Source organism: Pinus tabuliformis, chromosome 9 (assembly GCF_031772625.1).
Source record: "Pinus tabuliformis cultivar Carrire ecotype Pingquan chromosome 9, CPIR1, whole genome shotgun sequence".
NCBI classification, from domain to species: Eukaryota; Viridiplantae; Streptophyta; class Pinopsida; order Pinales; family Pinaceae; genus Pinus; species Pinus tabuliformis.
In genome coordinates this window covers 580557834-580581456 of record NC_142307.1, presented here as the reverse complement: position 1 = coordinate 580581456, position 23623 = coordinate 580557834, and the positions used below count along the sequence as shown (strand labels likewise).

General features: G+C 40.3%; 1 protein-coding gene across 1 annotated transcript in view; it reads left to right on the top strand.

Moving 5' to 3' along the window:
• The window catches only part of LOC149149887 (uncharacterized), an 82195-nt gene that overhangs the window by 17328 nt on the left and 41244 nt on the right, over positions 1 to 23623 (top strand). Inside the window, exon 2 of the mRNA XM_089439001.1 lies at positions 8847 to 8855. Coding sequence (XP_089295127.1) covers positions 8847 to 8855 — 9 coding nt within the window. The remainder of the gene's footprint in view (positions 1 to 8846; positions 8856 to 23623) is intronic.

Here is a 23623-nt window from a genome sequence, read left to right as displayed (position 1 = left end):
AAGAGTTGTGAATGTCCTACTATCCTAAAGAACAAGCAATTCTTACGAGCAACAAGATCCTAATTGTATTTGGTTAACTTCTCAAGCTGCATTTTTAAGTAAAAAAGAAATAGGCTACATAAAATTTTAATTACCTTGTAATTTTTGAATGTTGAGTTTGACCACAATTGTTTATTGGCTAAAGTATTCTTATTTATTCTGTTGGAAGTCGAAATTATAGATTCCATGAAAGCCCTCTTCAAGAGGGTTTTTTAATGGATGTTTAGTTACATATCGTCTCCTGATTGCTAATTCAATTAGCATAACTTTTACCTTAGGTATATGGTGCAGATATCAAGGTTCAATGTAGGTTGCAAGTCTAAGTTCATGTTTGGGTTTTACATTTCCAGACGTTCACATTTATGGATTTAGGGGTGGCAAATTATACATTGACAACATAAGCAAGGATTTTATCGTTGTGAATTATGCTTAGTCTCTGTAGAACATAAGAGATACAAAAACTAGCCCAATTGCTAAATGATTATTCTTTAGGCTTTCTTTGAGAACCACAAGTGCATTCAAATATTGCCTAACCTTTCTTCCATTATTATAAATGTTTCTGCCTTTGAACAAATTATAAACTTGACATTAAAAGTGTAATTTGTTTTAATTAACTAGTTAGAATGCATTACCACAATGTTGTATGCTTAGCGGTTGATAAATTTATGCATTAAAGAAATTTATGTAACCTGCAACTTCATGAGTTGCTTAATAATAATAATATTATATTTTAGTTTTAAAATGAGATAAGCACAAATTTACTTGTTGAATAGGTAAATCTACTATCAGTAGTGACAAGCCTTGAATGCGGTCCTTGTTTCTAGAGACAGGGCAACAACATAAGTCATTACGTACTATTACAATGAGTTACAAAGTTGCAAATAAACATGCTAGAACATGAATAAAATAGTGTTCCACGAGGACGCATCCCCCAGGGCGGGGTGCACACACCCAATGCTTCCCACATAGCTGGGATGCGAAGGGCACTTAAGGAAATGTTTCCCCATGCCCCCCTTTTGGGAAGATGTGGGGAGACGCAGGGGGAAACATTTCCCTAGTGTGGGGGATACGTCTCCCCAAAGGAGTGCTTCTAAGAGCACCCCCTCAAAAGGGGGATGCCCAAAAACACCCCTTATGAGTTTCAAGTACTTTTTTGTGGGGAGGCCTAATATTCAAGCCTATGGCCCTATTATTGCTATGCAATTCATGATAGTGCTAAACTGTTAAAGTAAAAGTGACATTCTCCTTTATCTTTCATTTTCATCCTTTTATTTAAATTTTTAACATTACCATGAAATGACTCAGGATGTTTGAGAGTGGTTCCGACTTCATTGGATTTCATATGGAGAAAATAGAATTTTAGATCTCACTCAAAATCCAACAGACTTAACAATTTTTTAGGATTTTAGGATCGGGGGATTGCAACGTTTCCATTGGATTTTGTCATGTACAAGGGTATGGAACTAGTATTTATTCAAGAGCACCAGGCCCTCTATGTACCTTGATGTTAGTGGCATTGGTGGTTGAACTCCTCCATCATGACTGTACTAAAAATGTACTTATCACTCAAACAAAATCTTTACTTGAAATCCTACTTTTTTCCTATCTTATTTTAATGCTTAGAGGGCAACATTGATGATAAAGATCCCAATATAGGTAATGATTTTGATGATATGGGTATTTGTTGTAGCATGATTTTTTCTGGATGGTAGAGGCCATCTAGAGCCTGTTTGTTGATGTATTTTCGATTTAGAGATAGATTGCACTTGGTGCTATTTTGGTTATGTGCACCCTTACATGCTATATAAATGAGAACTTTTGCTTATTTGTATATAAATAGTTTGGATTCATATGGATGCACATAAATATATATGTTTTTCTTTAAATTTTGAATATTTAAGGTCTTTTTGGTTCACTGTTTTTTTGGTCTAACTTTTTTACCGGTTCCGATCCAGTTCCGACTATTTCTCGGTTTAGAGGGTTTTCCAGTTCGATCACTTGTTTGGTTCCGACAACATTGGTATCTAATATAGTCTATTTTTCTTACTACTAATTAGATTTCAGAATAATGAATGATGAATTTAAATTCTAAATCAATTTGCATTCTAGAACGATGAATAATAAATTTAATTTCTAAATCAATGTAAATTCTAGAATGATGAATGATTTATATGGATTAGTGTATTTCATTATTGAATCTCGTGGTGCATGGAAGAATGATGAGTATGAATGATGTATGTACTAGTATGAACGATGAATATGGATAAGTGTATATATTCAATAATGAAAGCATAAATATATTGATCCACACATAATTAAATTAAATAATGAAATACACTTATCCATATTCATTGTTCATATTGGTACATACATCATTCATACTCATCGTTCTTCCGTACACTATATATATATATATATTGAAAAAAATTATATACTTTGACGTCTACCCATCCCCCCTAAATTTCCCTAAAATTTGGGGGTACTCCCACACGTCCCCCCTGTGCGTCTCCCCGCACCCGCGTCCCCCCGTCCCAGAGTCTTGGTGGAATATTGGAATAAAACTACAAAACACTACTACAAGGTATTACATTAATCACAAGAAAAATGTCGGCATTAAATACAAAAATATTATTAGTATTATCAAGATAATTGACATTTCATTAAAAGCAGGAGTTGACTCTACTTTGAGAGTCAAACCTAGTGTGCTTTGTCACGATGTAGAGGCCCTAACTCTTAGTGTACAGGCTCATTTGCTTATTTTTTGGTTCTTTTTAGGAGTTGAAATTTTCGAAAAATGCTTTTAATACAGAACAAGAATTTCACCTTTTTTCCTAAATTTTTCATGGATCTTAACTTGGTGAATTTTCAGCCTTAGGACTATTATGAAATATGATAAAAACAACAGCGACAATAGAAAAAAATTCATCTCAAAAAAACCCTAACCCACTGAGTAGTTCAAGAGAAAAGATACCAAAGTGTACCAGCAAAGTTTCAACCCTCTAGTGAAACGTTATCATGCATAAAGCAGATCTGAAATTCACTTTACGACAGTTGTAAATACGGTGGCAAATCTGCCCTATCTTCTTCAATATTGTTAGCTTTTAATACCCAGCGACTAATTTAATATATTTTATGAAATGAAAGAACTGAAACTGAATTTTCAAATGCATTCACTAAATATGCCGAGTATTATAACTGAATATTTGAGGTCGAAAATAAATTTTGAAGACACAAGCACATTAAAACATTTGACACTAGAAATTACCCAGGAAACCCCAACTGGGGAAAACCTACAAGTGTGTGTTCTCTATTAATTTCTTCAGCAATTGCTCTCTATAGAAAAATTACATAGCTGAGGGAAAACTTCCCTTAACACTCAACAATCCTCCAAAAACCCTTTGCGCCCAACTGGACTCTGCCTAACCTTCATGGTTTCCTTCTCTTGCGCAGTATGAAATCCTTACTGGCTCGTATGGCCTTCTGTGCAGCTACTCTGCGCAGGAGCTTAAGACCTGCTGCTAGAAATATCGATTTGGAAATTCTGAGGGCTGTATGACCCCTCTCTCTGTTAATCTGTGAAGGTGAAACCTTAGAGCTTGAACTCACTGCCCTCAATTGCTGAAGAGGACACACACATCTGATGCCTTTTCGAACTGACTCTGCCAACTGCCTTATCTCCCCTTTATAATTTGAATTGGGCCCTGTTGCCGCTCAAACTAGCAGGGGACCTAAGGGAGATCCCTAAAGGGCAAATGCTAGGCCAAGGGAAACAAATGGAGACTTAGCCCACTGTCACCTCAACTAAGGCTCCCTTCTATTTATGAACTTTCACTGATAGGAGGAGAACCAGTATGTATGGAGTCATCGGTAAAGGATAAGTCAATGGATATGAGTGACCCAAATAAACCCTTTCCTAGAAGAGTTTGAAGGATGAAGCTTGCTTGCTTATTAAGCAAGGTATTGTGTATTCTAGGGAAAGGGAGAGAGGATTTGAGGGTTAGGTTTATGGGATAAGACTTGTGAAGGAGTTACCCAATCCCTAAAATCCTTGTTAGGATTGGTATCCCGGATGGTTCTTGTAGAATGATTTTCCAAAGGAGCGGGACCACATGGGGCCAAGTGGACCTGGTCTAGGATATGAGGAAAGTATGTAGCAATCAATGATATTCTTACCCTAGACAAAGTGAGGGAAAGGATCAAAGAAAGGATTTCACTTGATGATTTTGTTTTGACCCTATGAGGTACTAGCCTTGGGGATGGCAGGGCAAGTTTTGATCCCGAAGCTAAAGCTTGGCTTTTCTCCCAACTCCACTGTCAGAATGACTTCAAAATTGGAGGAGAGCTTGAGGAAAGGCCAGCGCAGGAGACCCTAGGAGATCAAATTTTTTGGAGGGCTAGCTTGTCGGGAAATTGATGCCCTAGGTACCCCACCTTAGCTAGACCTGGAAGGAGGTGAAAGAATATGATTTTTAGTGACCACCCTTGGTAGATCAGTGCCTTAATCTTTGGGAGAATGGAGTCTATGATGAATATGAGTAGGATTTCTTGGTTCCTAGTTAAGGAGGCCTCAAGATCACTTCACTAGCCTTCTAGGTCAAGGAGAAGCAACCTTGCAGCTTTTATACTTCGATGTGCAAAGGAAATGGCTTATCAAGGTAAAATTTTTTGATAAAATTATGTGTAGGAGATTTCGCTCATATTACAGGGCCCATAAATATATTGAGAGATGCTATAATAGAGAAAAATTCCACAATTTTAAGCAGTAAATGCATGCAACAATTAGCCCTAGAACAACAAAAACCCCAGTCCAACGTATATGACCAAAGTAAACAAGAATAACATCTAAAAGCATGTACTTACATGTAACCGAGTATATCCAACCATTCACAATTGACAAGAGAGAAGCTCCAAGAGAAGATAAACCAATATCCACTAAGAAAAAGTGCGAAATTCTCAATAGAGAGAAGAGATCCAATCCAAAGTGATGATGAGAAATCAACTCATCTCACTTGTATTTAGACATAACTTAGGAGTTCGAATTAGCCTCCTTGGCCTACATAAGCCCCAAAAATAAAATAATGTTCAAATAATTCAACTTTTGGTGACAAGCCCACCAAACTAGCTCATAAATGAAAAAGTAAGCCTCTTAAGAGGTCAAATAATAATCTATGCATATTGTAGGGCCCTCTAAGAGGCCTAATGAGGTACATGGGTGCCATAATGAAGAGTAGGACCCTCAAAAGCAGTGGACAAGGGGTTGGCCCCTTGTAATAACCTGTGGTGCTCCAGATGACATGTGGGGGCAAACAAGTGTCCTCATGGGTCTCCAAACAAATCAAAGATGCCTGTAGATCACCTGCAAGGGCTAGGATGATGTTGTAGGTGATGCCACATCATCGTGGAAGTCCTCGATCATCTGCTAAGTGTATGGCGCAAACCTGGGGCCAACTGGGCATGATGGATTAGGTGCATCTTCCTCGTCCAATAAGTAAACCACGAGCATGTTGATTTTTGGTAGCATCGAATGTGCTCCAGCCATGAAAATTGGTGGAGAGGCTAAGGTACATGAGATCTCCAAGACCCAGAAATCGTTTGAGGAAATTCCACCAAGATGCAGAGATATTAAAATAATTAATATTTTCAAAGTGACCCTTAATCTAAACTTAGGAAAATTAAAATATTAATGTGTATTAATATAATATGGGTGAGAAAGTTCTAAATAAGGAGGATCAAGCCAAATCAAATCTTAGCTATTGATTAGGGACATAATCTCGACCTTTGAATCGTCAACAAGAAAAGTATAAGAGGAGGCTTTAGGGTCAGTTGGAGACACACCAAGTTGATCAAGAATTCGATTTTTCTGGGGCAGGGTTTGCTGAGAAATCGAGTTAGTGATCTGTCGCAGCGAGGGGCAGTTCAACAGAAGGCCGAGAATACATATTAGAGAGGCAGAGAAAGTGCCAGCGAGATAGTGCAAAGCCTAGGAAGGCTGACGCAGAGGTTGAGGAGACTGAGGGCCAAGAGGCTGACGCAGAGGCAGCAGAGGCTGCGCAGACGGCTGCAGAGCTGACGCTGCGCTGAAGAGGTAGCGCTGAGAAATTTTCGTGGGACAGACTGGGAGATGAGGGGCAGACGCAGAGCCGTAGAGGGTGACGCAGATCCAGAGTGAAGCTTGGAGCATCTTTCACAGTCCAACTAAGGAACTGTTGAAGTTGCTGTGGGATCAATCATCTGGTCGCTGATCAGTGGGAATATCTGTCTCCGAGGAGAGGTACTTCTGCGAAGGAAAGTCTCTGAAGGGTGAGCCATTTCTAGCACCCTAGTTGTATTCAGAGACTGTATAATAATAAAACCCTCATATCTACTACACCGGTTTTCCCGCATTGGGTTGTTCTGGGGATGATTGTTCAAAAATAACGGTGTCCCTTGTGTGATTGTCTCAGTTATTTCTGTTGCTGATCTGTATATGTGTGAGGTTACATTTGTGTTTATTTCGATATTTATATTAATAAATAACTTGTTAATGGAATGAACAAGTAGGAGATAATAAACCAGATAATGCAGTAGGGATTTCTAATGTGTCAGACTTAGAAATTTCCACAGAGCAATCTCTAAATAGTTGTGGGGATCTATGGAGTACTGTTTGCTGCTGTGGAGGCCCATGGCTGTCAATGCACACCCTACATGTGCCAACGTAGCCCTCTGGAGGATTAGGTCCCCATATAGGGAGACCAAATCCAAAATGGAGACCATTTGCAATCTTGCATAAGATCCAATGTATCCCCTAGTCTTTCAGTACAACAAGTCATTAGAGAAATCAAGTAAATGAGCTTACCAATCATGGACCACAGGTGGGGACTTCATAATGGCTTGCCCTTCCTTGATGGGCTTCGGGATGTGTCAATGTCTCCTAAACTTCAAATGGGGTTAACCAATAATCTTATTAGGTAGTTTCTACTTCTAAAGGGGATGATATAGTCAAGCTACATCCTTTAAAAGGTGGTGCCATGTGACAAATGGGTGAATGAAATAGGGGATGAGAAGGGGTAGCCCTGGGTCACATGCTGGGGTACAAGGGTAGCTAATAAGAGAGAAGCCCACACATGGCTTTATAATGTGTAGGAAGGAGCATTTGTGGTACATGAGGTGCCTCGACCTTGATTTTTCCACCCTTCTTCATATGCCTTTTGCCTTTTTATGATTTTCTTTGATTAACTGCTCGGGGCTCAAAGGGGTAAGAGCATGATGTATAAGATATAATAGTGAATATCCCCCTTTTAAGGTGGGGCAGTTCATTGCCCACCAGGGGTTGGGACAATCATGGGTTCCTATATGATGAAGGAGGCTCATAGAACTTGTAGGAACCAGGGTGATGGCCATGATGATGGGGTAGAGCTCATGTATTGGCTTTTGCCCATGTGCTAAATGTGTTTGTCCCGACCATCTTTTGCATTTTGTGGTACATTTTCCTGTTGAATGTGGCCATATATGCTTTTATCTTTCTTTTTAGTTGCATCAACCTCCGGGCTTCATTCCAGGCCATGACCCAAGGTGTGGGCAAGGGGAAGGGGCATGCTAACCCTATGTGGACCCAGTGGAGGAATGTGGACCCAGGTGGGAGAAATGATGAATGGGGTAATAATGAATGGAAAGAGGGTAATATAAGCGGATAAGGGAGCAAGACCATGCAACCGAAATCAAGGTTTCCCATGAAATACCACCCCTAGATCCAAATGGTAAGTAAAATAGATCCCATGGGACTAGAATCCAAGGTTAATATCTAAAATTGGTCAAGGGAACAAGAGCACAGACCTAGCCCACTCTTTCCGCCAAATCCCTCCATTAATCCATGCCCATAAATGTCTATGATAAACAAACTACACTACTCAATTTCCAAATGACAAGGCATACCTTTAGTTTCGGGAGGCCCACCTTTGAACATACGATCATGGCAGATGGGCGAGGGACCACATGGCTGGCTTAGGTGGCAGAGAAATGCCACAATGAGCTAGCTGGGGGCTGCTGGCTGCCAGTTGAGGACCGTCTTTGAATTTTTTTTTCTCCTAGATATTACCTACAAAATGGTGGGTAACATCTTGCTCCAACTGGGACATGATCTCTAAAAGAAGTGGGCGAAGCTACTCAAACGGGAGGTCACGAGAACTTCAACAATCTCTTGGTTATCGTAGACCTGTCACTTGCACATATAATAGATGGAAAAACACGGAGCAACAAGCTTTCGCGACGTCTTATCATCGAACATGCTATATGTTAGGCCATAAAATCAACAGAAAATAAAATATGCAAATTTAATCTAAGTGCAACTAATCTACTATGAGAAATATCATATGATGTTAGTTCTAATGGGAAAATGAACATGCAATGCATCCTATCCTAACATGCATATAGTAAGGCTAATACTAAGTGTAATCATAAAGCCAATGCAATGAACATATCATCACATCAATATACATATGCCTGTCAGTATGATTACTCATGCAACAACTCCCAAGTCGAATGTGGACATAGTCACATGGCTGATGAAGCGGGTGGAAGCGGGAAAATATGATCTCCATCTGAGGTAAAGGGAAGTCCTAGGAGAAAGAAAACAGGTCAATCTAGAGGTCCCGAGCTTTCCTTCTAGGTACACAATGGTGGAATGAATGATCACTCTCAAGAACTCCTCATCACAATCATTGTTTGTAATATCATGCTTTGAAGATGTCACATGGTTGTGATGAGAGGGGAACGAAGGGTGAGAGAAAGGAGTGCAACAAATAGGTCACTCAATGTGATGGTCACATCAGAGAGGGGAGGTCGCGGAGTGATCATAATCTTGAGGATGGGTCAAAGGGGATAAAGTATATTCAATGAAGGGTTCTTTCTTGACACCATATTCAGAAAGGGGAAAAGGGGCATGGTCACTTGAGGTTATACCAAAAGGGATGAGGGACTTACTTGAGGAAGACTCAAGGTGATGAACAAGAGGGAAAGGCAAAGGGGAGGGTGAGGTATCATATTCAACGGGTTATCCTTCCGCACAATGTAAAGGCTCAAGTGATTCGAATACATAATCATAAGGTGGGTATATAAGAGCCTCGTTGCTTTCCTCATTATAAGCATCAAAGATTGGGCTTTCATAAAAAGGAGATTCAATCACTTCTATCAAAGATTGTCCTTCTTCATGCAAGGGAAAATAATAATTCTCCTTCCCAAGGGTATCGATGGAGATGTCATCGCAAGTAATGCCTGGGATAAAGGAAAAACCAATCTCAATCTCATCTTCTTCATCAGTATCATAAATGGGAGCATAATCAAATTGAGGCCCAATAATCTCCCATTTCTCCTTTTCAATTTGGAAGTAATCCCCAACGTCATCTTCCAAAGAGCTCATGGGATCAACTTCCTAAAGGTTCTCAAAAGGAGAGTAATCAAGAGTGGAATCCTTGACAAAAGGTAAATTCAGTCTTGGCTTTACTTTCCATGTTTATTTTTAATGTACCTTGGACAAGTGGTTTCCCATGGATTATTCTCTACCTCGGGAAAAGTGTCCAAAATAATTCTTTTCCTAAGTGTGACTTTATAAAGTCAAAGTGACTTTATAAGTGGTAAAGTCATTGTTAAATTATAAAGTGAAAAGTGACTTTAGACCTAAAGTACAATGTGAGTACTTATTTTAATGGGTGAGTTAAAAAGTAGAAAGTGAGAATTAAATGCACATTTATTCTCATCCGTTGATCTAAATGAATTTGAACCATTAGATCTTAGGGTTGCTCAAAAGTCATTTAGGGAAACAAAAGGGGGAAAAAGAAAAGAGAGACTGCATTCATTCTTCATGAGCAGATTGGAGAAAAGAGGCTGAGAGCTAGAGAAAAGTTTTGAAGGAGAAATTTGTTGCAACAAGCTGAAGGAGTGTTTTATAGGCAAAGCTGGGCATGAAAATCAAGACATAGAAGACAACAGAAGGTACAATACGAGCAACATCTAATGCTGTGAGTTGCATGCCGTTCAAGAGAAGTTTTTGAGATTTTTTTTTGAAAAATCCATACAGTTCGTATAGTGACATGGAAATCCTTACAGTACAGTCCATACAGACCGTATCCGTACAATACATATTCTAAGCTTCAAGTGAGCATGAAAATCGAGGCAAAGTGGGCACGGTTTTCAAGGAGTTTTGGGCTAAAGAGATAAGTTGTATTTTGCTGGTTTGTTTTGTCTGCAAATGAATTTTTCCTGAACTTGACAGATAAATAAATTTGAAGAGCTCTCTAACGAGTTTCCCCTGGAGAAGATTGAAAGGGTTTTTCCTGGGTCTAAGTTGACCAAAAATCAAATAAATTTGAAGAGCTCTCTAACAGGTTTTCCTCGGAGAGGATTGAAAGGGTTTTGCCTGGGTCTAAGTTGACCAAAAATCCGTGTATTTTTATGTGTGTTGCTGGTCTCTTTATGTCCATATTTATTTTCAGCATGTGTTGACAGTCCCATGTGTTTTAATCTGAAAATTTCATTTCCAGAATTATATATGTTAAATGTATGTTTATGGGAAAGAGCATTTGATTGAATGGGAGTGATAAGGTGAAATTAAAACTGGGGTGGGATTGCAGGAAACCTTTTAGTCATCAAATTTCAACATTCCATAACCTCATTTTCCTCAACACATGTGCTCTCAGAACCATCCTGTCCATCCTGCGGCCCCAACAAGGGCTCATATTCGAGATTCTCAAGGTCCTCTTCATCTTGGTTGGTTGACAAGCATGACCCCTCTTCTTCTCTCTTCTCTTAAAGAATAGTGGCTAAGGTATTTATTACATGATTTTGGTAATATGATTTTAGGAGGAGAGCATTAGTGGGGTTCTCTTTATATTCACATTTCATTTTATGACGCTTCACCTCTTCATCATATAAACGAGAGAATACTTCCTTAGAATTACATTCCCTTACTAACCGTCTACATGACCTACTATATTCATCCAATCTTTCTTGCGTGATTTGGAGGCTTTCATAATCCAACTCTTCATCATCCTCAGAGGAGATGTCTTTCACTTCACTGCTATCGCACCCAATTCCATAACTGGTATTTGCTCATCATCCTCATTTTCTTGGTCATCTTAGACATCCAAATCCTTACCTGGTAATGAGCCAAATTTTTCCTTGATCTTGTGAGACAAGGAATTAAATGCACCAGTATAATAGGCAAGCTCCAAGAAGAGATAACCTGTGGGGCCTTCTTCGTACCCCTTCCTTATGTTGTCGAGGTTTGTCCTGCTCTTGTTATAAAAATTGAGTATGAAGTCCTCGTTCTTGTACTTTATCAGATGATCACAAAGCTCAGACCACAAATCTAATCTTTCCCATAGGTCTTGCTCTTCTTTGGGGTTAATGTCGTGGATACTTTCTTTAACCATTTTTCATGATTTTGCATGTAATGCGAAAATGGAGTTGCGAGGGTGAATTAAAATGCCTTCACGAATGCCTGTTTCACCCTATAAGCATTGACTTTGAAGTTCCATGAAGAACTAGGACTTCGTTTTTCCAATGGAGTCGCCAAGAATGATATTTCAATATGTCATACGGGGAACGAAAAACACGTTTAGTGTCCCTGGCAACGGCGCCAAAATGTTGCCACTAAAATTAGCAGGGGACCTAAGGGGGATACTCTAGGCCAAGGGCAACAAATGGAGACTTAGCTGATTGTCACCTCAGCTAAGGCTCCCTTCTATTTACGGACTTTCAATGATGGGAGGAGACACAGTATGTATGGAGTCAATGGATATGAGTGACCCAAATAGACCCTTTCCAAGAAGAGTTTGAAGGATGGAGCTTGCTTGCTTTCTAAGCAAGGTACTATTATGTATTCTAGGGAAAGGGAGAGGATTTGAGGGTTAGGTTTATGGGATAAGACTTGTGAAGGAGTTCCCCAATCCCTAAAATCCTTGTTAAAATTGGTATTCTGTATGGTTCTTGTAGAATGATCTTTCAAAGGAGCGGGACCAGACGGGGCCAAGCGGACCCGGTCTAGGGTATGAGGAAAGTATGTAGCAACCAATGCTATTCTTGCCCTAGACAAGGTGAGGGAAAGGATCAAAGAAATAATTTCACTTGAAGATGTTGTTTTGACCCTATGAGGTACTAGCCTTGGGGATGGCAGGGCAAGTTTAATCCCAGAGATAGGGCTTGGCTTTTCTCCCAACTCCACTATCGGAATGGCTTTAAAATTGGAGGAGAGCCTGAGGAATGGCCAACGCAGGAGACCCTAGGAGATCGGATTTCTTGCAGGGCTAGCTTGTCGAGAAATTGAAGCCCTAGGTACCTCACCTTAGCTAGACCTGGAAGGACGTGAAAGAATATGATTTTTAGTGACAACCCTTGGTAGATTAGTGCCTTAATCTTTCGGAGAATGGAGTCTATGATGAATATGAGTAGGATTTCTTGGTTCCCAGTCAAGGAGGCCTCAAGATTACTTCACTAGTCTTCTAGGTCAAGGGGAAGCAACCTTGTAGCTTTTATACTTTGATGTGCAAAGGAAATGGCTTATCAAGGTAAAATTCTTTGATAGAATTACCCGTAGGAGATTTCGCTCATATTACATGGCCCATACGTTGAGAGATGCTATAATAGAGACAAATTCCACAATTTTAAGTAGTAAATGCATGCAACAATTAGCCCTAGAACAACGAAAATCCTAGTCCAACGTATATGACAAAAGTAAACAAGAATAACATCAAAAATCATGTACTTACATGTGACAGAGTATATCCAACCATTCACAATTGACAAGAGAGAAGCTCTAAGAGAAGATAGACCAATATCCACATATCAAAATTCATCCATAAAGCTCCATTTCATCCACGAAGAAAAAGTGCGAAATTCTCAATAGAGAGAAGAGATCCAATCCAAAGTGATGATGAGAAATCAACTCATTTCACTTGTATTTATATACATCTTAGGAGTTCGAATTAGCCTCCTCGGCCTATATAAGCCCCAAAAATAAAATAATGTTCAAATAATTCAACTTTTGGTGACAAGCCCACCAAACTAGCTCACAAATGAAAAAGTAAGCCTCTCAAAAGGTCAAATAATAATCTACGCATGTCGTAGGGCCTTCTAAGAGGCCTAATGAGGTACATGTGTGCCATAATGAAGAGTAGGACCCTCAAAAGCAGTGGACAAGGGGTTAGACATGTGGTGCTCCAGATGACATGTGGGGCCACACAAGTGTCCTCATTGGTCTCCAAACAAATCGAAGATGCTTGTAGATTGCCTACAAGGGCTAAGATGATGGTGTAGGTGATGCCACATTGTCTTGCAAGTCCTGGATCATTTGCCAAGTGTATGGTGCAAACTTGGGGCCAGCTGGGCATGATGGATCAGGTGCATCTTCCTCGTCCAATAACTAAACCACAAGCAATCTTTGAATAGTTGTGGGGATCCATGGAGTGCTGTCTGGTGTTGTGGAGGGCCATGGCTCTCAACACACACCCTACATGTGCCAATGTAGCTCTCTAGAGGATTAGGACCCCCGTATAGTGAGACCAAACCCAAAATGGAGACCATCTGCAATCTTGCATAAGATCCAATGTGTCCCCTAGTCTTCCAGTAGAACAAGTCATTAGAGAAATTGAGTAAATGAGCTTACCAATCATGGACCACAGGCGGGGACTTCATAATGGCCCGCCCTTTCATAATGGGCTTCGGGATATGTCAATGTCTCCTAAACTCCAAATGGGGTTAACCAATAATCCTATTAGGTGGTTTCTACTTCTAAAGGGGATGATATAGTCAAGGTGCATCCTTTAAAAGGTGGTGGCATGTGACAAATAGGTGAATGGAATAGGGGATGAGAAGGGGCAGCCTTGGCTCACATCCTGGGGTACAAGGGTAGCTAATAAGAGGGAAGCCCACACTTGGGTTTATAATGTGTAGGAGGGAGCATTCATGGTACATGAGGTGCCCTGGCCTTGATTTTTCCACCCTTTTTCATATGCCTTTTGCCTTTTTATGATTTTCTTTGATTAACTGCTCGAGGCTCAAAGGGATAAGAGCATGCTGTATAAGATATAACTGTAAATATCCCCCTTTTAAAGTTGGGCGGTTCATTGCCCACCAGGGGTTGGGACAATCATGGGTTCCTATATGATGAAGGAGGCTCATAAAACTTGTAAGAACCAGGGTGATGGCCATGATGATGGGGTAGAGCTCATGTATTGGCTTTTGCCCACATGCTAAATGTGTTTGTCCTGACCATCTTTTAGATTTTGTGCTACATTTTCCTGTTGAATGTGGCCATATATGCTTTTATCTTTCTTTTTAGTTGCATCAACCTCTGGGCTTCATTCCAGGCCATGACCCAAGGTGTGAGCAAGGGGAAGGGGCATGCTAACCCTATGTGGACCTAATGGAGGAATGTAGATCCAGGTGGGAGAAATGATGAATTGGGTAATAATAAATGGAAAGAGGGTAATATAAGCGGATAAGGGAGCAGGACCACACAATCGAAATCGAGGTTTCCCATGAAATACCATTCCTAGAGCCAAATGGTCAGTAAAAGAGATCCCACGGGACTAGAATCCAAGGTTAATACCTAAAAGGGGTCTAGGGGACAAGAGCACAGTCCTTGCCCATTCTTTCTGCCGAATCCCCCCATTAATCCATGCCCATAAGTGTCAATGATTAGCAAACTACACTACTCAATTTCCAAATGACAAGGCATACCTTTAGGTTCAAGGGCCCACCTTCAAACATACGATCATGGCAGATGGGCGAGGGACCACATGGCTAGCTCAAGTGGCGGAGAAATAGCACCATGAGCTTGTTGGGGGCTGCTGACTGCCGGTTGAGGACCATCTTGGAGAAAAAAATTTCTCGTAGGGATATTACCCACAAAATGGTGGGTAACATTTGGCTCCAACTGGGACGTGATCTCTCGAAGAAGTGGGCGAAGCTACTTGAACGGGTGGTCACGAGAACTCCAACAATCTCTTGGTTACCGTAGACCTGTCACCCGCACATATAATAGATGGAAAAACACGGGGCAACATGCTTTCACGACGTATCATGATCACACATGCTATATGTTAGGCCATAAAAGCAACATAAAATAAAATCTGCAAATTTAATCTAAGTGCATCTAATCTACTATGAAAAATATCATACAATGTTAGTTCTAATGGGAAAATGAACATGCAATGCATTTTATACTAACACACATATAGTAAGGCTAACACTAAGTGTAATCATAAAGCTAGTGCAACGAACATATCATCACATCAATATACATATGCCTGTCAATATGATTACTCATGTAGCAACTCGCAAGTCAAATGTGGACATAGTCACATGGCAGATGAAGCGGGTGGGAGGCGGGAAAATATGATCTCCATCCGAGGTAAAGGGAAGTCCTAGGAGAAAGAAAACAGGTAAATCTAGAGGTCCCGGGCTTTCCTTCTAGGTACACAATGGTGGAATGAATGATCACTCTCAAGAACTCCTTATCACAATCATTGTTTGTAATATCATGCTTTGATGATATCACATGGGTTTGATGAGAGGGGAATGAAGGGTGAGAGAAAGGAGTACAACAAAAATGTCGCTCAATGTGATGGTCACATCGGAGAGGGGAGGTCGCAGAGTGATCATCATTTTGAGGATGGGTCAACGGGGATAAAGTATATATTCAATGAAGGGATCTTTCTTGACACCATATTCCGAAAGGGGAAAAGGGGCGTGGTCACTCGAGGTTATACCAAAAGGGATGAGGGACTTACTTGAGGAAGACTCAAGGTGATGAATAAGAGGGAAATGCAAAGGGGAGGGTGAAGTGTCATATTCAACGGGTTTTCCTTCCGCACAATGTAAAGGCTCAAGTGATTCAAATACATAATCATAAGGTGGGTATGTAAGAGCCTCATTATGTTCCTCATTATAAGCATCAAAGATTGGGCTTTCATAGAAAGGAGAGTCAATCACTTCCATCAAAGATTGTCCTTGTTCATGCAAGGGAAAATAATACTTCTACTTCCCAAGGGTATTGATGGAGATGTCATCGCAAGTAATCTCCAATGTCATCTTCCAAGGAGCTCATGGGATCACTTTCCTCAAGGTTCTCAAAAGGAGAGTCATCATGAGTGATATCCTTGAGAAAGGTAAATTCAGTCTCGACGTAACTTTTCATAGCCTCATTCTCCTCAACACATGTGCTCTCAGAACAATCTTGTCCATCCTGCGACCCCAACGAGGACTCATCTTTGAGATTCTCAAGGTCATCTTCATCTTGGTTGGTTTACAAGCGAGACCCCTCTTCTTCTCTCTTTTCTTGAAGAACAGTTTGGTAATACGCTTCTAGGAGGAGAGCATTAGTGGGGTTCTCTTTATATTCACATTTCATTTTATGAAGCTTCACCTCTTCATCATATAAACGGGAGAATACTTCCTTAGAATTACATTCCCTTGCCAACCGCCTACATGACCTACTATATTCATCCAATCTTTCTTGCGTGATTTGGAGGCTTTCATAATCCAACTCTCCATCACCTTCAGAGGAGATGTCTTTCACTTCACTGCTATTTGCACCCAATTCCATAACTCGTATTTGCTCATCATCCTCATTTTCTTGGTCATCCTAGTCATCCAAATCCTCATATGGTAATGAGCCAAATTTTTCCTTGATCTTGTGAGACAAGGAATTAAATGCACCAGTATAATAGGCACGCTCCAAGAAGAGATAATCTGTGGGCCCTTCTTTATGCTCCTTCCTTATGTTGTCGAGGTTTGACCTGCTCTTGTTATAAAAATTGAGTATGAAGTCCTCGTTCTTGTGCTTTATTAGATGATCACAAAGCTCAGACCACGAAAACAATATTTCCCATAGGTCTTGCTCTTCTTCGGGGCTAATGTCATGGGTACTTTCTTTAACCATTTTTCATGATTTTGCATATAATGCAAAAATGGAGTTGCGAGGGTGAATTAAAATGTCTTCACGAATGCCTGCTTCACCCTACAAGTATTGACTTTGAAGTTCAATGAGGAACTAGGACTTCGTTTTTCCAATGGAGTCGCCAAGAATGATATGTCAATATGTCGTGCGGGGAACAAAAAACACGGTTCGTGTCCCGGACAATGACGTCAAAATGTTATCGCTCTAACTAGCAGGGGACCTAAGGGGGATCCCTAAAGGGCAAATGCTAGGCCAAGGGTAAGTTTCTTTGGGTGAAACCCACGAGATGAGGGTTCAAATCTCATTGAGTATATATATGGCCTGTTGTGTCTTGGCTAGAAGAGTAGGCAACCCCATAGCGGACGTCTCGGCTCTTGTTGAGGCATAAGTTTCCTGCTATTGTGCGGCTTGCAGGCTGTTGCACGTAGCCTAGGTTTATAGTGGCAGCCAGTTAGATTTGATCCTGGGTCTGTTCAGGATAACTCTCACCAGTTACTGATTATCCTAGATTTAATAAAAAAAAAAAAAACAAATGGAGACTTAGTCCACTGTCACCTTAGCTAAGGCTCCCTTCTATTTACAGACTTTCACCGATGGGAGGAGACCTGATACATATGGAGTCATCGGTGAAGGATAAGTCAATGGATATGAGTGACCCAAATAAACCTTTTTCGAGAACAATTTGAAGGATGGAGCTTGCTTGCTTATTAAACAAGGTACAACGTATTCTAGGGAAAGGGAGAGAGGATTTGAGGATTAGGTTTATGGGATAAGACTTGTGAAGGAGCTCTCCAATCCCTAAAATCCTTGTTAGAATTGGTATCCCTGACGGTTCTTGTAGAATGATCTTTCAAAGGAGCGGGACCACACGGAGCCCACTGGATCCGGTCTAGGGTATGAGGAAAGTATGTAGCAACCGATGATATTCTTACCCTAGACAAGGTGAGGGAAAGGATCAAAGAAAGAATTTCACTTGAAGATGTTGTTTTGACCCTATGAAGTACTAGCCTTGGTGATGGGAAGGCAAATTTTGATCTCGGTGCTAGGGCTTAGCTTTTATCCCAACTCCACCGTTGGAATGTATTCAAAATTGGAGGAGAGCTTGAGGAAAGGCCATTGTAGGAGATCCTAGGAGATCAAATTTTTTGGAGGGCTACCTTGTCGGGAAATTGATGCCCTAGGTACCCCACCTTAGCTAGCCTTGGAAGGAGGTGAAAGAATACGATTTTTAGTGACCACCCTTGGTAGATCAATGCCTTAATCTTTGGGAAAATGGAGTCTATGATGAATATGAGTAGGATTTCTCTTTTCCCAGTCAAGGAGGCCTGAAGATCACTTCAGTAGCCTTCTAGGTCAAGAAGAATCAACCTTGCAACTTTTATACTTTGATGTGCAAAGGAAATGGCTTATCAAGGTAAAATTCTTTGATAGAATTACCCCTAGGATATTTCGCTCATATTTTCTGGCCCATACATTGAGAGATACTATAATAGAGACAAATTCCACAATTTTAAGCAGTAAATGCATGTAGCAATTAGTCCTAGAACAACAAAAAGCCTAGTCCAACGTATATGACAAAAGTAAATAAGAATAACATCAAAAACCATGTACTTACATGTAACAGAAAATATCCAACCATTCACAATTGACAAGAGAGAAGCTCCAAGAGAAGATAGACCAATATCCACACATCAAAATTCATCCATAAAGCTCTAATTCATCCACTAAGAAAAAGTGTGAAATTCTCAATAGAGGGAAGAGATCCAATCCAAAGTAATGGTGAAAAAACAACTCATCTCACTTGTATTTAATATTTATACACAACTTAGGAGTTCGAATTAGCCTCCTTGGCCTACATAAGCGCCAAAAATAAAATAATGTTCAAATAATTCAACTTTTGGTGACAAACCCACCAAACTAGCTCATAAATGAAAAAGTAAGCCTCAAGGGGTCAAATAATAATCTATGCATGTCTTAAGGCCCTCTAAGAGGCCTAATGAGGTACATGGGTGCCATAATGAAGAGTAGGACCCTCAAAAGTAGTGGACAAGGGGTTGGCCCCTTGTAATAACCTGTGGTGCTCCAGATGACATGTGGGGGCACACAAGTGTCCTCATGGGTCTCCAAACAAATCAAAGATGCCTGTAGATCACCTACAAGGGCTAGGATGATGGTGTAGGTGATGCCACATCATTGTGCAAGTCCTAGATCATCTCCAAGTGTATGGTGCAAACTCGGGGCCAATTGGTCATGATGGATCAGGTGCATCTTCCTCGTCCAATAAGTTAACCATGAGCAATCTCTGAATAGTTGTGGGGATCCATGGAGTGATGTTTGCTACTGTGGAGGCCCATGGCTCTCAACGCACACCTTACATGTGCCAATGTAGCCCTCTAGAGAATTAGGACCTCGAATACGGAGACCAAACCCAAAATGGAGGCCATCTGCAATCCTGCGCAAGATCCAATGCGTCCCCTAGTCTTCCACTACAACAAGTCATTAGAGAAATCGAGTAAATGAGCTTACCAATCATGGACCACAGGTGGGGACTTCATGATGGCTTGCCCTTCCATAATGGTCTTCGGGATGTGTTAATTGCTCTTAAACTCCAAATGGGGTTAACCAATAATCCTATTAGGTGGTTTCTACTTCTAAACAGGATGATATAGTCAAGGTACATCCTTTAAAAGGTGGTGGTATGTGACAAATAGGTGATTGGAATAGGGAATGAGAAGGGGCAATCCTGGGTCACATGTTGGGGTACAAGGGTAGCTAATAAGAGGGAAGCCCACACTTGGGTTTATAATATCTAGGATGGTGTATTCGTGCCCTGACCTTCATTTTTGCACCCTTCTTCATATGCCTTTTGCTGTTTTATGATTTTCTTTGATTAACTGCTCGGGGCTCAAAGGGGTAAGAGCATGATGTATACGATATAGCCGTGAATATCTCCCTTTTAAGGTGGGGCGGTTCATTGCCCACCAGGGGTTGGGACAATCATGGGTTCCTATATGATGAAGGAGGTGTTCAAGAATCTAGGGCATATGAGTTAATGTGATTCCTATATGATGAAGGAGGTGTTCAAGAATCTAGGGCATATGAGTTAATGTGATTCTTCTTGACTTGATAATTATTTGTGAGGCTTTTTAATTTTTCTTATTACTGCAATCTTCTCTTTAGAGTGTGTGTTTCATATTTCATCAAATAGCTACCAAAAGGAAAGAGACAAGAACACAAGATGTTGGCATTCTGCCAGGGCCAAAACCCCTCCCTCTTGGAGAGGAAAACCCGCACATAATTCTTCTTATAGAGATCCCAATTGACGAACACCAAGACCATGACCCTTGACTTAATATGCCACTCCAAGACCAAGACACTAATCCTCTTCTTTGTCACTATTGATATCATCATCATTGTTGCACCACTAAGGTCATCACTATTGCGCCACTGAGATCTTCATTACTAGTGCAACACTATTGCTATACCTTTATTGAGGACTTCACCATAACAAAGAGATCATTGTTGCTGCACCATAGCTGCTCCTTCACTTAGATTTTTCACTGTTTTGAAATCATCATTAAAACTATGAGATCACGATATTGAGTTATCTATATATATATATATATATATGCATCGTTATCTTTTCATGATCAACTACTGTAGTCATATATATATATATATATGACTACTGTAATCCTATAGTGACACATTCACAACATACTTTGTCTCGACACATTGGTGATGAACTGAACGAAGACATGATCTCATTCTCAGTATTGATCATGAAAAGATATCGATGCAGTAATGAGATCATGTCTTCGTTCAGTTCATCACCAATGTGTCGAGACAGAGTATGCTGTGAATGTGTTACTGTAGGATCACAGTAGTACCGAGACAGAGATCATATATATCGAGACAGTAAGTGTGTTCCTTGCACCGGGATCTTCATTATATAACTACGCTGAGACTGTTGGTATGTCACAAGCATGCCGAGACAGAGGAACTGCTTTAATGAAGAATGTCGATATAGTGAGGAGGCCGAAACTGTAAGAATGCCGAAACTATGATCACCGTGCTTGAGTTCTTTTCATTGCACCGAGATCATTATTACGCTGAGATCAAGATTGCGTCCTCCTGTCATCATAGATGTGCTGCGTCTATCTAATATGCCGAGAGTAAGTGTGCTCTGTGCCTGCGACGGAATCCTTATTAGATTACTTATTTGAAGAACTGAGATTGCAAGGTCTTACTTACTGTAATTGTCCGAGATCCTGTAGCTATACCTTCGAAGAATCCGAGATATCTTCTCTTACTTTTGCGCATATCCTATTGGGTATATATAGTGGTCTGTCCTGTAGGCAAGCCGACGTGAATTCATGAATAGATATGTCACTTCAACTTGAGCCGACATAACTGTTCTTCAATATACATTTTGAGGCAGAGTTAATTGTTTTCTTCGTTGTTTTGCTGGTAGTCTTCGTCTTGGAGGATGGTGCTTGTCTTGGAGGGCTACTTGACACTAGGTTGACCTGTATTCATGCTCAAGAACATGACTTTGATTCTTTGACCTTTCCTAGACGTATGGAATGAGCAAGAAACTCATTCGAATAATTTACAAAAATAATATTTCTTTTTCTTGATAAGTACAAAGATCAAAATTTCATTTACAAATATCGAACCTAGTTACACTTTTCTTTAACACTCCCTCTTAACTAGGGAGGTATTTACAATGGTACTTGGTCATTCTCAATCTAAAGAATTTCTCATAAGAAGAATCGGATTGGTAATCTGTATAGCATCATATCAACCAACATTGTCACAGTGCAAGGACTTGACTAACAACTCCATCTCTCCACGAGACCATGAGCTACAATGCTGGCGAGACTAATGATTTATAGACACCTTCATCATTGTCTCTCAAGGTACATACCCACCCGGGTGTTCACTGAGTATGACCTTCTAGGACTATTCTTATCTTGGGTTCCTAGTCCTCAAAGAATATCGGTCCTCTTGCCTACTCTTATCATGGATGCCCTACACATCCTGAAAGAGTATTGAATGCCAGATGATTACCCAATCCTCCCATTCTATCTTCCCAAGTGAAGACAAGAATGTTGTGTCTATCATGTGTCTACATTTCCATTCATGGCCTTCATCTAGACTTACGGCTGTTAGTCCTGGTCTAGTGCATGACACATGAAATGGAAAAAAAACGCAATTGTCACTCCTTTGTAATCAGGGGTGATCTAATTCAAACACCCTCCTGATCAGGGACCTGTCAGAGCTCCCTCTTAGCTAGGGACTCTTTTATACATCAACAACTTCTTCTTCATGGGTTTTTCAGCTGCTTGATCAATTTCTCTCCTCGATGTCGTGAAATTTAGTTGAGCTTCTTCCTTGTAGGGCAACAACCATCAATCACTTTCCTTCTTATTCCATCATGTCATTCCTTTCTTCATGGAAAGTGGCCTTCTTGGCATACATCTAGAACTTTCTTCATATGGCTACTTCTTTTCTCTCCATGCTTCTTTCAGGAGTTTCCATCCATCACATGAATGCTGGTTGTACTTGTACTTACAAGTCATGTTCTAGTAGCCCTACATGAACTCATCCAGATATTTTTCAAGAAATCAAAACATCATATTAAATTAAATCATACCTTATGAGATGGCTCTTCATCATGATATCTCCCTGTGGGTATCAACATCCTGCACATACTTGTTGACACATCTCCCAAAGATATCTATTGTTAAGGGTCTTCATCCTTTTCCGACTTTAATCAGAGTCTTCATATTTTTCCAGGAGATTTCCTAGTCAAATCTTCTTGGTCTTTTGGATGTTGATTGCCTTCATCATGGTTGCATATCTCACGATCTCTTCCTTCCTCACACATTCCATTTCTAGGAGCTTTCAATCAGAGTTTCTTAGTCAACTACCTCATACTTCATATGAGGACATTTTATGTTGATTTCATCTAGTGTGACTTATGCCTTCTCGCATTCTTTCAGAGGAGAAGATCTCTTGATCACGCTTCTCAAGATAGAATTAATGATTCATGTTACTTGCAACCATATTACATGACATTATAATATACATGCAATTGCATACATGCTTCATTTTACCTTTAGGTCATCTAGGCTTCTTCCAACAACTCCCTTGATTGAAGAGATCTTCAATCCCTTGATCTGCTTCATGTCATCACACCATTATCCCATGAATTCCATAAGTTGGAGTTCTTGATGAAACACTTGCTCCCTCTCTAGATTAGTGAACCCTCAGATGAGGATTCCTTCAGAGAATCTTGAGGATCTTGCATATCCCTATCTGGATGACATCTTTCTTTCCTTCAATGTTCAATGAGATTCCCAAGAGCTATATCCTTCATGTTTGACTGCCATGGATTTTGTTCCTTTTGTGCTGCATGATATCCATGGCGATGTCACGAGCTCTTGCTTCTAATGCTTTCATGATGCTGTGATGCATCTTATTATCATTGTCATATCTGATAGCACAAGATATAGGAGCTTATGATAGGATCCTTTTGTGAGGGATACTATCTTACTCATAGGAGAGATTTGATACTCCCTCTTTCCTTGGCCCTTTTCTTTAGCTTCCTCCATCTTTCAGTGATATGAACTTCCAAAATCTTTC